Genomic DNA, 12,523 nt, shown 5'->3' on the forward strand with positions numbered 1-12,523 from the left:
GGTGGTTTCTCCGTGAATGCTGGAGAAACAACGCTTCCCTTAGCACTGGGTGGAGACTCCTTTTCTTCTGCACTGCCTGCTGTGTGTGATCCACACCTCTCTGTTCCTGTGGCTTAGGGCTGGGTGGGAGCTGGTGCAGCCATGCAGGTGACCAGGAACCACTTGCTTGCGGCAACTGTCCTTGTTTCTAGAGCCTTGATTTTCCTCAGCAGCAAACAAGCTAAATGGAGAACCCAACTTCTCTTCCTTCAGGAGATGGGAAGAACAGTTTGGGGTTTACTCCGAGAAAAGCTCCAATGGGAAAAGATGCAGTCTTTATGGCTTAAGATAAATACCCCTAGTGAAGCACAAAAAGTTACTCTTTCTGCATTTTGGGTTTGTTTTTTTTAATCAAGCTATTTATTGTAGGCCCAAATGAGACATTTGCTGGCAGTAGATGTAAGTTGGTGCTCACATTCTGTAGGTGTTTTTTGTTTTTTGTTTTTTTTTCCAGACCAGCCGTGCAGTGAAAGGGGTGGTAGCTGAGGCAGGAGCTGCAGGGAGGAAAGCCCTATGGGGATGTGGATCCCAAAGGCTTTGCAAAAATCGTCCTTCAAGGCTGTGGCTCTTGGGCCAAAGCTTCGCCTTCGTGTGGTGGAGCCCTAAAGCCCTGAAGGTGTGTGCGATGTGTGCACCGTGCCGCGGCCCAGCACAAACGAGGGGGAGATGCAGCCAGCCGGGCCCGTTTTTTGGGTTAAAAATAGGGCTTTTCAGGAGCAGCCTCCAAAGTGGTGGTGACTGATTGGAGGTGCCTGTTGGAGCTGCAGCGATGCGTACGTCTTAGAGGCACACACAGCGCTCGTACACCAGCGTCACGCAGCCGCCCGGCGGGAGCAGCGCACACCGCCCCGTCACCATGGCGACGGGACCTCGCGGCTCAGCTGCTTCCCGCCTCCCGCCTTAAAGGGCGCACCGCCCTTCCCGGGGTGGGGGGAGAGTCGGGGAGTTTCCTCCGTGGCGGTGCGGGCCCCTTTAAGGCATCCGATCACGTGCTCCAGCAGGGGGGTGAGGCTAAGGGCCGGAAGTCTCGCGCCGCCACCTCAGCCGGGCGTCGTTCGGGGCGCTGAGAAGCGGAGCAGCTGCCACCCAGCCCGCCGGAAACATGGCGGGTATCAAAGGTACCGAGCGCTGCCGAGCCCCGTCCGGCGGCTCCGGGCTGCTGAGGGTTCCGCCGAGCCGCTCCCGGCAGCTCTGAGCCGCTCCCTGCCTACCGGCGGGCACGACGGCCTGGTCGCGTTTCCCTTTCCCTTAGCGGGGCCGGTAAACTCCTCACCGCCTGCCTTGTGCTTTGCAGCTCTCGTGGGGCTGTCCTTCAGCGGAGCCATCGGCCTGACGTTCCTCATGCTGGGCTGCGCCCTGGAATACTACGGGTGAGCGGGCTGCGTGTGCCGAGCCTCCCTCCTGCCTGCTGAGCGAGCTGCCGCTCTCGTCAGTCGGGCGCCGAGCTCCGCTCGGTGTCTGCCTTCCAGCCGTTGTCCCGACGCTTTGTTGTGGTCAAATAACCCCTTTTCAGCTTGCACCCGTGTTTCCATAAAAATGACTGAAGTCAGTGCTGTGCTTCCTCAAGGTGACGAAGGCCTGCTTGCTAAGCGGTCGTTCTTAGTCTCGTGCAATTCCTTTTGCTTTGTACTTGCCACAGCACTGCGATGTTTGTTGCTTCTCAAAAACTCTGAGCAGCCAGCTCGAGCTGTAGGTGACTCTGTTCATCCTGAGGGGGTTGGACCACGTGGCCTTTCAGGGTCTATTCAAACTCAAAGGATTCTGCGGTTTAGTGCAGGTGAAGCTGCAGGGAGTGCTGACACACACATCTGTGCCAGGGTGTGCCTTCAGAGCTGCCTTGTTTCCAGGCTGGGATTCCTCTTGTTTGGGAAAAACTTTTGGTTCCAATTCTGCCCTTTATGTCTCCTCTAACTGATGGTTGTAGGTTTTGTGAGGTGACAGTGTGAGCTGAGTCAGGGAGGTGATGCTAAATGTGAAATACGTAATCTGGTTGTGGGAGAGAGCTTCCCTTCTCTGTGAAGCCAGGGGAGCACCCTCCTGTTGAAAGCTTGGGCTTAAATCACTGAATCCGCTTCTCAAACCACAGAGTAGGGCTACTGTCATTACTTTTCCTAATTCATTTAAACTGATTCATTTCTTTTTTTTTTCCCCCCGTCAGTGTTTACTGGCCTATGTTTGTCTTAATATTTTACTTCATCTGCCCCATTCCCCACTTCATTGCAAGAAGAGTAAGTGACGACAGCGATGCAGCCAGCAGTGCCTGCAGGGAACTGGCGTACTTCTTCACGACTGGAATTGTTGTTTCTGCTTTTGGCTTCCCCATCATCCTCGCGCGGGTCGAAGCGGTGAGTTCTCATAAGGAGGCACTTCCTGAGTGTAGGCTTTAAGTGTGCTGTTGTTTCTTTCTGAGCCAGGTGAGCTGCTTTTGTTTGTAAATCCTCCCTTTACTTTCCTTGTGATGTTCGTGGATTCTGACGAAAACAGTCACTGTTGGAAAGTTGCTTATGGTGCTTTTTGACTAAACAAATGACTTGCATGACTAAAAAGTTTGCTTCTGGTTTTGCTGTGGTCCAGTGCAAGATATATTCTCTCCTCCTCCATCTCACACCCTTCTCTGTCATCAGCTCATGCAGTGCTTCTTGCACCATCTTTATTTTTATCTCAGAATATCTGCTTTCTCCATTTAGGATGCTGGAAACTTGGTGACTGGAGTGTATTATCAGTTAACTGCAAAAAGGCCAAACTTCCAGAACTGTCCTTCATGCTTTGTCCCCTCAAATCTGAGGAAATCTCTGCTAGCTTCTTTTCTCTTTGCTTTCTGAACTGCTCTTCAGTGGTGAGATTTTTGTCACGTTCTTTCCAAGGCAAAGAACTCCTTTGTCCTGTCTCCCAAACTGCCCAATGAGATGTTATTTTGTTTATTTATTGTTATTCTAGTTTGTTTTTCTCCCTTTGGCCTTATTGTTTTGCTTAAGCTTCATCTGCTTAGTTTTAATTTAATTTGTGATGCACAATTAACCCCACATCGAGTCTATTGTGGGCCTGATAATAGGCAGAACCAGAAGTGACCACAAGAGGGAACTCGAATTCACGTCTGTGTCTTAAGAGTAAATGTTTATTAGGGTAGACTTATGTGGGCAGGTCGATAGCAGCAGAAAGCTGTTTACCTTTAAGGCCAGGTGCTGTTTTCTGTGCTTATTACTGGCATTTATTTGAAAACAATCTTTTATTTTTATGCATAGTAGTTAAAATAAAGCACTAATCTCAGTGGGCTTTTGTGATTTAGGTCCGCTGTAGCGACTTGTATGGCAAGGTAATCATTTTGCTCTAAAATATAGAATTATTAGCCTGTCTGTTGAAGTCTTGCATTATATGAGTAGTTGCTAATTGAGTGATTAGTACTATAAATTGTAGTACTTGTTGTTTGTCCTTTTTCTTCTTGCTTTCTGTAGTATTTCATTTAGTTTATCTAATGCATATAAATAACTGGCTTGGATGAATGTTTAAGAACTGCTTTGTTTGTTTCGTTTCCTTGCATTTCAGATCAAATGGGGAGCCTGTGGTCTGGTGCTGGCTGGCAATGCAGTCATTTTCCTTACTATTTTAGGCTTTTTTCTTGTGTTTGGTAGAGGAGATGACTTTAGCTGGGAGCAGTGGTAGGACCTCGCTCTGATGCTGGTAACGTTTTCAGCGTATGTCACCATATGTATGCTGTATGTGTGTGTCTGTGTGTATACATTACTACAAATGTGTGTGCATATGTATGCAGTTTGACATTATCACATCCTAACGTGCTTTTTAAAAATGTGTCAGCCAAAGGGGAAAGATCCCTGTGACAGCACTCTTACTGTATTCAGTAAAAGTTGGGATCGCCATTGCAAATCTGTCCACAAATAAGTTTGCAAAAACATAAACTGTTTTTACTTGTTTTTCCATATATGTGCATTAACTTCTGCTCTACTCACTGATACATGAGATATCGATCAGCATGTCTACTATTTTTCCAAAAACCATATAATTAAAGTAGATCAATATAAAGATTATCCTGCTTACTGTTGCTTACCTTGATTGTCTTTCTGCTCTGATTAAGGATGAATGAGTACTTGCTTTCCACATGAGTAATTGTAATTCTAATTGTTTCCTTTGATAACAAAAACAAACGTAGCATATGCCAACTCTTACTACCTAATGAAAGAGAGAGAAAACCCTGGTTAAAAATTGATGGTGTTCACTTAGAATCTACATTCTTTCTTCTCCCTAAGATATGCCAGTTTTGTCACTCTTCAACTTAATGACTGTGGATGTATTTTGGGAATAGTGTAGTGTTTTAATGCTCAGAGTTGACATTACTTCTCTCATGAAGGCTCATAGAGGAAGAAACTACTCTCAGGACACTTACAGTCACAAGACAGCATACAGCTCTGTATTCCTGTGTGTGAAGTGCCTGAATTACAAGGAAGTTAGTGTTCTGCTGGGCAGGACTTATCTCCTCTGTTCTCATTGCTTTGGTAACTTTACTTATTCAAACTGCTATTTTTTGGCTGTAAGATTGTTAGATTAAAACACTATATTTTTATGATGGCATTATCCTAGTAAACATTCTCATAATCTCATTTATAAAAGTTAACTTTATTACTGTTTTGACTTGCTGAAGCCTTTGATTGATGGAGGCAGGTAATTTTATAAAAATGCATTCTGGCACAACCCTAACTCTAGAGGACACTTCAGTAATCTGCAGAGGGGCAAAGGAAGAGACGTGTTGGTTTCATTCTTACCTGGGGAAATTGACATAGAGATTCCTGTTCTATTAAGTAAGAAACCAATTTCCTGTGCAGGATGTTTTATTATTGAGACTTCTTCGGATTAGCAGGGGGCAAATGCATGTTTTATAATCTGTGTTACTTTGTGGCTGACTGCTGGGACCCAGCGCGGCTGTGAGGGACTTCTGTAAGGAGGTGACAGAACCAACTCTGCAAGATGTGGCAGCTTCCCTGAGACAATACCTTTTGCCCACTAGGTTGTATGAGAGTACTTGCACTGTTGTCCAAACTCTCATTACCAGTGTACTGCAGAATGGTGTCCTGTGGGTTGCTGTGCAGAGCAAAGGTTAACAAATTAACGAATGCTATGTGAGCACTCATACTCTGCCTTTTTTCCATGCTCAGGGCCCTGCTAAAAGGATACAGAAGTCACTCTGTGGTCCGAGTAATGTAGTATCATTCAAATGTAGACTATCTTGGCAAATAATTCTAGTATTTGATTAGATAGAAAACTGTTAATTACGTATTTTAAACTTAAACTTCAGATGTGTGTAAGGTGAACACTTCAGTGTCGAGGAATGCTGAATAGCTGGAGCTGATACTGAAGTGTCTGCAATGTCAATCCTGCCAAAGAAGAGTTAATGTTACAGCACAGGTTTTCTTCTGGATGCTGGTGCTTCGTTGCAGACACAGCAGGAATATGCTTGTTAAGATGCTGTGAGCAGGTTGTCTGACTTTAAGTGAAATGTGCCATATATGGCTGATTTATAAAGTACTGTTGTTCTAATTAGTAGCTGAATTATTTAGAGTAAACATAGTTTCTACAGAGGTCCTGCTTTGATTTTTTTTTTTGTGAAGAATTCACTTTTTTCTCCTTTTCTATGACACTTTTAATTCAAGTTGGTGAAGTAAAACATCAGTGATATACAGCTGAAGTGCCTGATCCTGCACATATCTGAAGTTTTGGTAAACATTCCATTTAACTCCAGCTAAAGCACTGCTTGTGCTCGCAGCGTTAGCTTCTTGAACGTTTTCACTCCTCAGAATTTGTGTACTGAAGGCTGCAATAGAAGTCTGTAAAGCTACCCAGTTACCACTCAAGTTTTGCTTTTGAGACAAGTGGAGTAAAGAAAAAAGCTCACATGAGATTTGCTTTAATATAAGTAATAGTCATTGTAGAATCCGTTCTCCATCTATTAGTAAATAGCACGTGCATGACAGATAAGGATTGGGATCCTATTGGGATGCAGGCAGTAAACATGTGACAATCTAAAGTGAAAAGGAGGGCTGGAAATTTTGGTGTAGCGTTGAGGAGGCCTTCTCCCTGGAAAACTATTCCATTGCACTCTTTTCCTTTGGCTGTTGCTGTGGCAGGGAGATACTGAAGGAAGAAAGTGAAGACTTCAGAAGCAGCTGTGTGCACTAATACTTAATGTGAACTTCGTGCAGTTTTCACCATGGATGTTTGTTTTAAACTGTTTAACATTTAAAATCATATTTAATGGTGTTTAAATAATGAAATTCTTCTTTGACCTCCTTTAGAAGCAAATTTGCTTGAATGAGTTCAGCGTTTAAGAGGGTCAAAAAACCTTCTCAATGCACTTGGGTTTTTGTTTGCTTGTTTTTACCGAGAGCTTCATACATTCACACCAACCTGGTGCTCTGATGGCCAGTACTGGGCGTGCTGTCACTACCTGTCAGTAGTCATTTACTGTGGTTTCTCTGAAATTGTTTTCTTTATGGAATACCATATATCCAAAGTGCCTTAATTTCAACACTATGCTGATTTTGTGAATGCATATAACACGGATGTACCATTTTACCATTTTCATAATCAACTGAAAAGCTGTTATTGCATTTTTATAAATCTGTCTTGCCAATTAATCACATTTTCTGTAAGTCACTATGCAGTGCAGTTTTTGTAACTTTTGTAAACACTATTCTTGCTTTTCTGTGTTTGCCAGGTTCTTGAGATGAAGTATTAAAACATATCCTGCTTTTCTTCTTGAATTGTCTAATAAAACTGAGTAAACATACCCGATGCTCAAGTATTTGTCTTTCTTAAATTTGAAGAGCTGACAAAAAATAAATCTCTCCTGTAAGAAGAGGAAGGACACAGAAACAGCGTCTCCAGTGCTTTCACAATGGTGCTGTGGCTGTCAGACATGGGTGCTGCTAACGAGCTGTTCAGATATCTCTTGGTGTTGGTGTTCCCTAACTGGTGAAATAGAGCTTTCAAGCAGATCCTTGGGCACGGTGGTGCTTGGGGACTATCTTGCTCCCAGATCCCCTTCATGTTTTTTTCTGGAGATGCATGGGAAGTGCCTTGTGGCCATTGGTTCTGCAGAGATTTTGGTACCTGGCTTCTGGGTCATCAGGATGGCTGATCAGTGAGATTAAAGCACAGTGGATTGCCAGGAGAGGCTGTGGAGCACCGCATTTTGGAGGTATTTAGAAACTGGATGTGGTCCTGGGCAACCAGCTCCTTACAGCTTTGGTCGAGCAGGGCTTTGGGCCAAATGACCTCTAGAAGTCCCTTCCACCCCCAGCCATTCTGTGAACAAATCTCAGAAGCCATGATCTAATTGCAACAGGGTCAGTTAGTTTTATGGCCTCCATTAGAATGCATTGTAGAGGCAGTGTTCAAGCAGGCCAGTGTGTTATCACTTAGCCTGAAAGCTGTTACATGTTTCCTGTATGTGGTGGTTCTGTGAGCTTGTATGTGGTGGTTCTGTGAGCTTGTACTTAACCTCCTCTCCAGATTTAGATGCATCCATCAGCACTGGTGGAAGCAGGGATGCAGAGGGCATCAGAGCACTTTTCTTCCTAGGTCAATTCTCCTGTAGGTCAGTGGGTGACCGCATTAAGTGTGTGATCTTGATCCTACCACTGCTTGGGAAAATGAGCCTGCTCAGTTAATTTAATCCAATTTGTTAAAGCACCCACCATCGGGAGAGGTAAGCTGTAGCATCTGGATTCTGAGTAGCTGATGTTTCTTGTTTGCAGTAATTCTGGCATCTAAGCTTTCGAGAAGATGAGCACGCTTGTACTTTGCATGTTAGCTGCTGGCAGTGTGCTGTTTTGCAGAACAAATACTTGGGACTGCTATTCTGTGGTGCTTCACCCAACTCAATCGCTACTTACAGAGCAACCTTACAGCTCTATGTTTTGAACCAGGGGACTCGCTTCCTGAAGAGCTTTGTTTAACCTACTTTTGGATTTGCTGCGTACTATGATATAGGAGGATATAGCTTAACAAGTTTCCTACCTCTCCCACCTTTGTTTTTGTAGCTGCTCAGACAGCTGTTCCCCGTCAACTTAGATGGCAAGTTAAAATGAGATGCAGAAGAATCTTGCACTGATTTTTACATTTAGTTCAGTCTCTTAAGCTTGTAAGCTTCCTAATAGTTATGTCTTTGGGTAACTTTCTAAAATCTTAAACAGGCTTTAATTCCATGAAGTAAATCTAAGCTCATCAGCACCCAGGAGTTAACTAAACTTGTCCTGCTAACGCAGGCTGTTACTGTTAATATGTAAAACTATGTAAAGCTCTGAAATGATCTCTTTAACTCTGATCTCAGTTGTTAACGCTGCTTTTAAGATACTGCATCATTTACTCTGCAGGGATTGTTTCTGCTGTATGTTAATGGATGAGAAACCTATTTCATTAGGCTGGATGCACACCAGGTACTAACGACTAATTGATTTGTTTAAGTGGTCCCTGCAAATACGTGACTGTATGTACTTGAGAGCTTCACAGGGGAGAGTGATGAAATATGGAAGGAAGCATTAACTGCTGAGTTGTGATTACATTTTAAAGATCAACTGGACACTCCTAAAGAAACATTTTCTCCATTGGCCTGGTATTTATCCGGTATTTATCCCTTGCTTTTTGTTTTGCTTTTGCTCTTTATGGTGAGGTTTATTTTAGCTGTGCCTCTTTTCTTGGGAGTTCTTTTCAAAACATTGGTTCCAGCTGTGTATGTCCCAGGGCTCAGAGTTCAGCTGGAGGTGTTTTGAAATCAGTGCTCTCCTTAGACGAGTTCTACATGCTGACCAATATTTCTAATAGCTCAGTTTGAATGTTCTGGTTGGTTGCTCCCTGCTTCCTCCACCACGAGGGGATCAGTCCTGGTCTGCGTGTGCAGACAGCATTCTTCCTGCTGTCCCAGTACCTAGAGGGTCTCTTAGGGGAGTATGGAGACATGCTCTCCTTCCACCCTAACTCTTAGGTGAAATGGAGGGTTGTTTTCATAGTGAGACTACAACTGTGGCTTTGCTTATTGCAGTATTTTATGTATGATTAACATAACTGTGCATAATCAAACAGGATATAATCTCACTTCAGAGTCTTCGCATTTAGGAAGGTTGCCTTCCTACGAAACGTGGTTATAATGTTGTTGTCTATTATTAAAATGAAGAAGTAAGACTAAGTGCTTACAGCAGCCCTCCTGGTGGAGAATAAGGGTCTCTTAGTGAGTGCTGAGGCTCACACAGAGCTGGAGGTGACGGCGGATGTTGGTGTCTGCAGGGGAGGAGGTCAGCTGAGGCCATCCATGTCTGTGCATTTGGTTTTATCACTTGCTTTGAGCTGCTTTTTCCAGCATGCTGGCACAATTGCTTTAATTTTCCCAATCATCATGAAGAAATGACGCTGTGCTTGGATGTTTGTTTGCTAGAGGATTTGGAGAGAAGTTAAAACGGTATTTATCATGCTCCACAAAGCATATGCTTGAAATAAGAGGATTGATCATGACATTTATATGTTTTGCTTACCCTTTGTTTTGACTATTTAAATTGGGCTTGTGATTTTGTTATTCATTTAATTCCTGCCTGAGACTGGTATTTCACAATATAATAGGGGCCTTTGTCACCAGCTCTCCATCTAAAAAAAAAAACCAGCCTTTGCACAACATAAAAACAAAAGCTGCAGTAGTTGTAACCTATGGCTGCTGACCAAGTCGTCCCTTTTTGAAGCTGGTGGGAATTTGCTATTTGGGTCAGTGGGGCAGGGAAGCCAGGATCCAAGAGGGCTGATGCTGTTAGATGCTGAAGCCTTAATGTCGAAGGGAACCTGGGAGGGAGCTCATGAGTCACTTCCCTCAAATACATTGTCCATCTTGTTGGAGTGTTTGTTGCTTCTGGCTGCACTACACAGGGTACGTGGGTAATGTTGGTACAGAATCCATATGCCTGTGTTTCAACAGAGGGCACTTTATTCCAGGAGAGGATTTCACAGCTTGTCCTTGTTTTCAGTAACACAGCTTGTGTCACTCTGCACAACTGGTCTTTCTTTGATGTTCTGCTTTTTCTGCTAGTGTGAGTGCTGGAGTTTGCAATGAGGGGTCAAGATGTTTAAAGTCAAGCACGTGATAATAAAATGATTTCTCATTTAATACATTTTGAAGGGGAACTTTGCTCCTAGTTTAATTTTAAAATACTAGGAAATGTAGCATATGTACCACGCATGCAGAAAGCGACTTCTAACTTTAGTATCAAATTATACAAAATAACATACCTTAGGCAGTCCAGAGCATGCTATTTCTTCTATTCAAAGAATATACTATCTTATCAAGGAAGACTGCATTCTTAACCAATATTTTGCTGTTTAGTCAAAATCTATAGCAGAACGCATTTGTTTACAAGGCTTTTAAAATAGCTAGACAAATTAATTAGAAACAATCATTTCAAAACATACAGTCTTTCTGGTAGAGTCTCCTAAGTGTGTAAAGTTAATTAGAATTCAGCAAATAGCCTCATTTAGGATTCAGATGGTTCAAACTCCTTCACATACCTAAGAAGCAATGCAGGCGTCCGTTCCTCTCCCTATTTAGAAGAGAATTATTAGTCTGTTTGGCCCTTATCCCACAGGGTCCAGCCCCACAAGGAAGGCAGAAGGTCCCAGCTCCAAAAGGGCTGTGTTGGAGCCTGTCCTGGCTCCAGCCTTCATCCTGTCCCTTGGGGTTGCCCAGAAGCCCCCAGATCCCTCATTTAACCGTGACCTACATGTGGGCCCAGCTCCATGTGGTTCATTAACAAATAAAACCAACCCAAAGCAACCCTCCCTGTGATTGCTGGCATTTCCAGTTTCTCTGGAATATGGGAGTGAATGCTGTACTCCCACAGCCAGCAATTACAGCCAGTTCTTGCTTCCCTGCTCTGGTGGGACTGAGCTGTTGTCAACTTTGGGAATCACAAGAAGACAGCCGTGCCAAGAGGGAGTTGCATATTCAGAAATACTTAACAAACACTGATGTATGGGTGGCATTAATAAGATGGAAAACAAGGCAGGCAAGTGGCCTGAGATGGCTACTTCTTTAATACAGAGATTTAGTTTGGGTGACTAATTTGTGTGATTGGTATCTGAGAGTTGCACATAATGGTTTGTGTTGAGGTACAGAATGCTATCTAGTTCAGTCAGTCCTGTTTCAGATGTGCTAATGAACCAGAGAGCTTGGTTAGAAGGACAAAGTTAATTCCCCAGGAGGTCCCTTGGGATGTAGTGCACATCCAGAGCCAATCTTATATTCACTAAAACAAAGCAGAACAGATACGTGGGTCGCCTTGAGACTGAGCTCTTGTTGCCAGAGAAATTAGCACATTCTCTTGAGAAATGTACTTTTTTGAGCAGATATAAAAGTAAGATAAATCCAGTATTGCTGAACAGGGCTAATAATCACTCAATCACAATGCATTTCATTGGTCCTATCCCAGTACAGCTGGTTTAGCAGAAGCTTCTAGGTGGCTTTGGAGAAAGCAAAGAGTAATTACACCAATAGACAGAAATAACCATAAAGCTGATTTGTGTGGCTCGCTTACAAGCAGATCCTGAACTTTCTGACTCTTTGTAAAAGGCTTTGTGTAAGTCCATCGAGGGCAGACTCATCATCTGTCCATCTGCCTGTCTGACGCTCAAGTGGCTGTTTTATTGTGTATCTCTCTGCTGTGTTACAGTGTAAAGAATTAGGAGTCAGCGAAGCTAATTGTATTCTTGGCACTAAATCTCTTTGGTAATGCACAGGTAATGAGGAAGTCTGTAGGTAAACTCGTTATGAGGTCAGTCAGTGTGTGTTTTCCTGCAGCGCTTTCAATAATCGCATTAACTCGATAGCATTTCCTTGGCTTTCTGAAAACTTTTAAATTGCAGAAATAGGCCATTTGTTATTGCTGTGTTTCCACTCAGAGATGGAGTGTGGCAACTAGATTTAGGCTGTTCTGTTCACTTCTAAACATCAAAACTTCCTGCCCCAAACCAACCCTTTTGGAGTTATAGTTTTCAGTAGCCTGTTTTCTCTCTCTTTAACCCAATGACAAAGAAAGTGGAATGGTGGAAATGAAAAGTGAGCAGAGAGGAGGAAAAGGTAACTGGTGCTAGCTGGGGTGACTCGTGTGCTGCAGCATCAGCCATTTCATGTCCTACAGTTAAATGGGTGATGGAACAATGCTGCATTAAATGTGACCTTTCTGAAGGGAAAACCCGTCTGAAGTGAATAATCAAATTAGACCTGCATTTGACACGCTTCAAGTGGAGATCTTTTGGTTAAAATACCTGATCAGTAAGGGAGAATCTCAATGTTTGGAGACACAGAGTACCTTTAATGTGCAAAACAAAGGACTGAGAGTGTTCAGACAGAGAAAGATCAGAGTGCGTTCTGTCACTGGATCTCCTCTTTTGCTTTAACCTAGTTTTGTAAAGACAGCCCTGTCTGGTCTGTACCTAGCAC

General features: G+C 43.5%; 1 protein-coding gene across 1 annotated transcript; it reads left to right on the top strand.

The window, feature by feature from the left end:
• The first annotated feature begins 1,022 nt into the window (after window positions 1-1,022).
• Window positions 1,023-4,649, top strand: LEPROT (leptin receptor overlapping transcript). The gene is given in 4 exon segments (NM_001303172.1): window positions 1,023-1,157; window positions 1,334-1,409; window positions 2,198-2,384; window positions 3,583-4,649. Coding segments are annotated over 4 exon segments (396 nt in total). The 5' UTR covers window positions 1,023-1,141; the 3' UTR covers window positions 3,700-4,649.
• Window positions 4,650-12,523: the final 7,874 nt, after the last annotated feature.

Source organism: Meleagris gallopavo, chromosome 10 (genome assembly GCF_000146605.3).
Source record: "Meleagris gallopavo isolate NT-WF06-2002-E0010 breed Aviagen turkey brand Nicholas breeding stock chromosome 10, Turkey_5.1, whole genome shotgun sequence".
NCBI classification, from domain to species: Eukaryota; Metazoa; Chordata; class Aves; order Galliformes; family Phasianidae; genus Meleagris; species Meleagris gallopavo.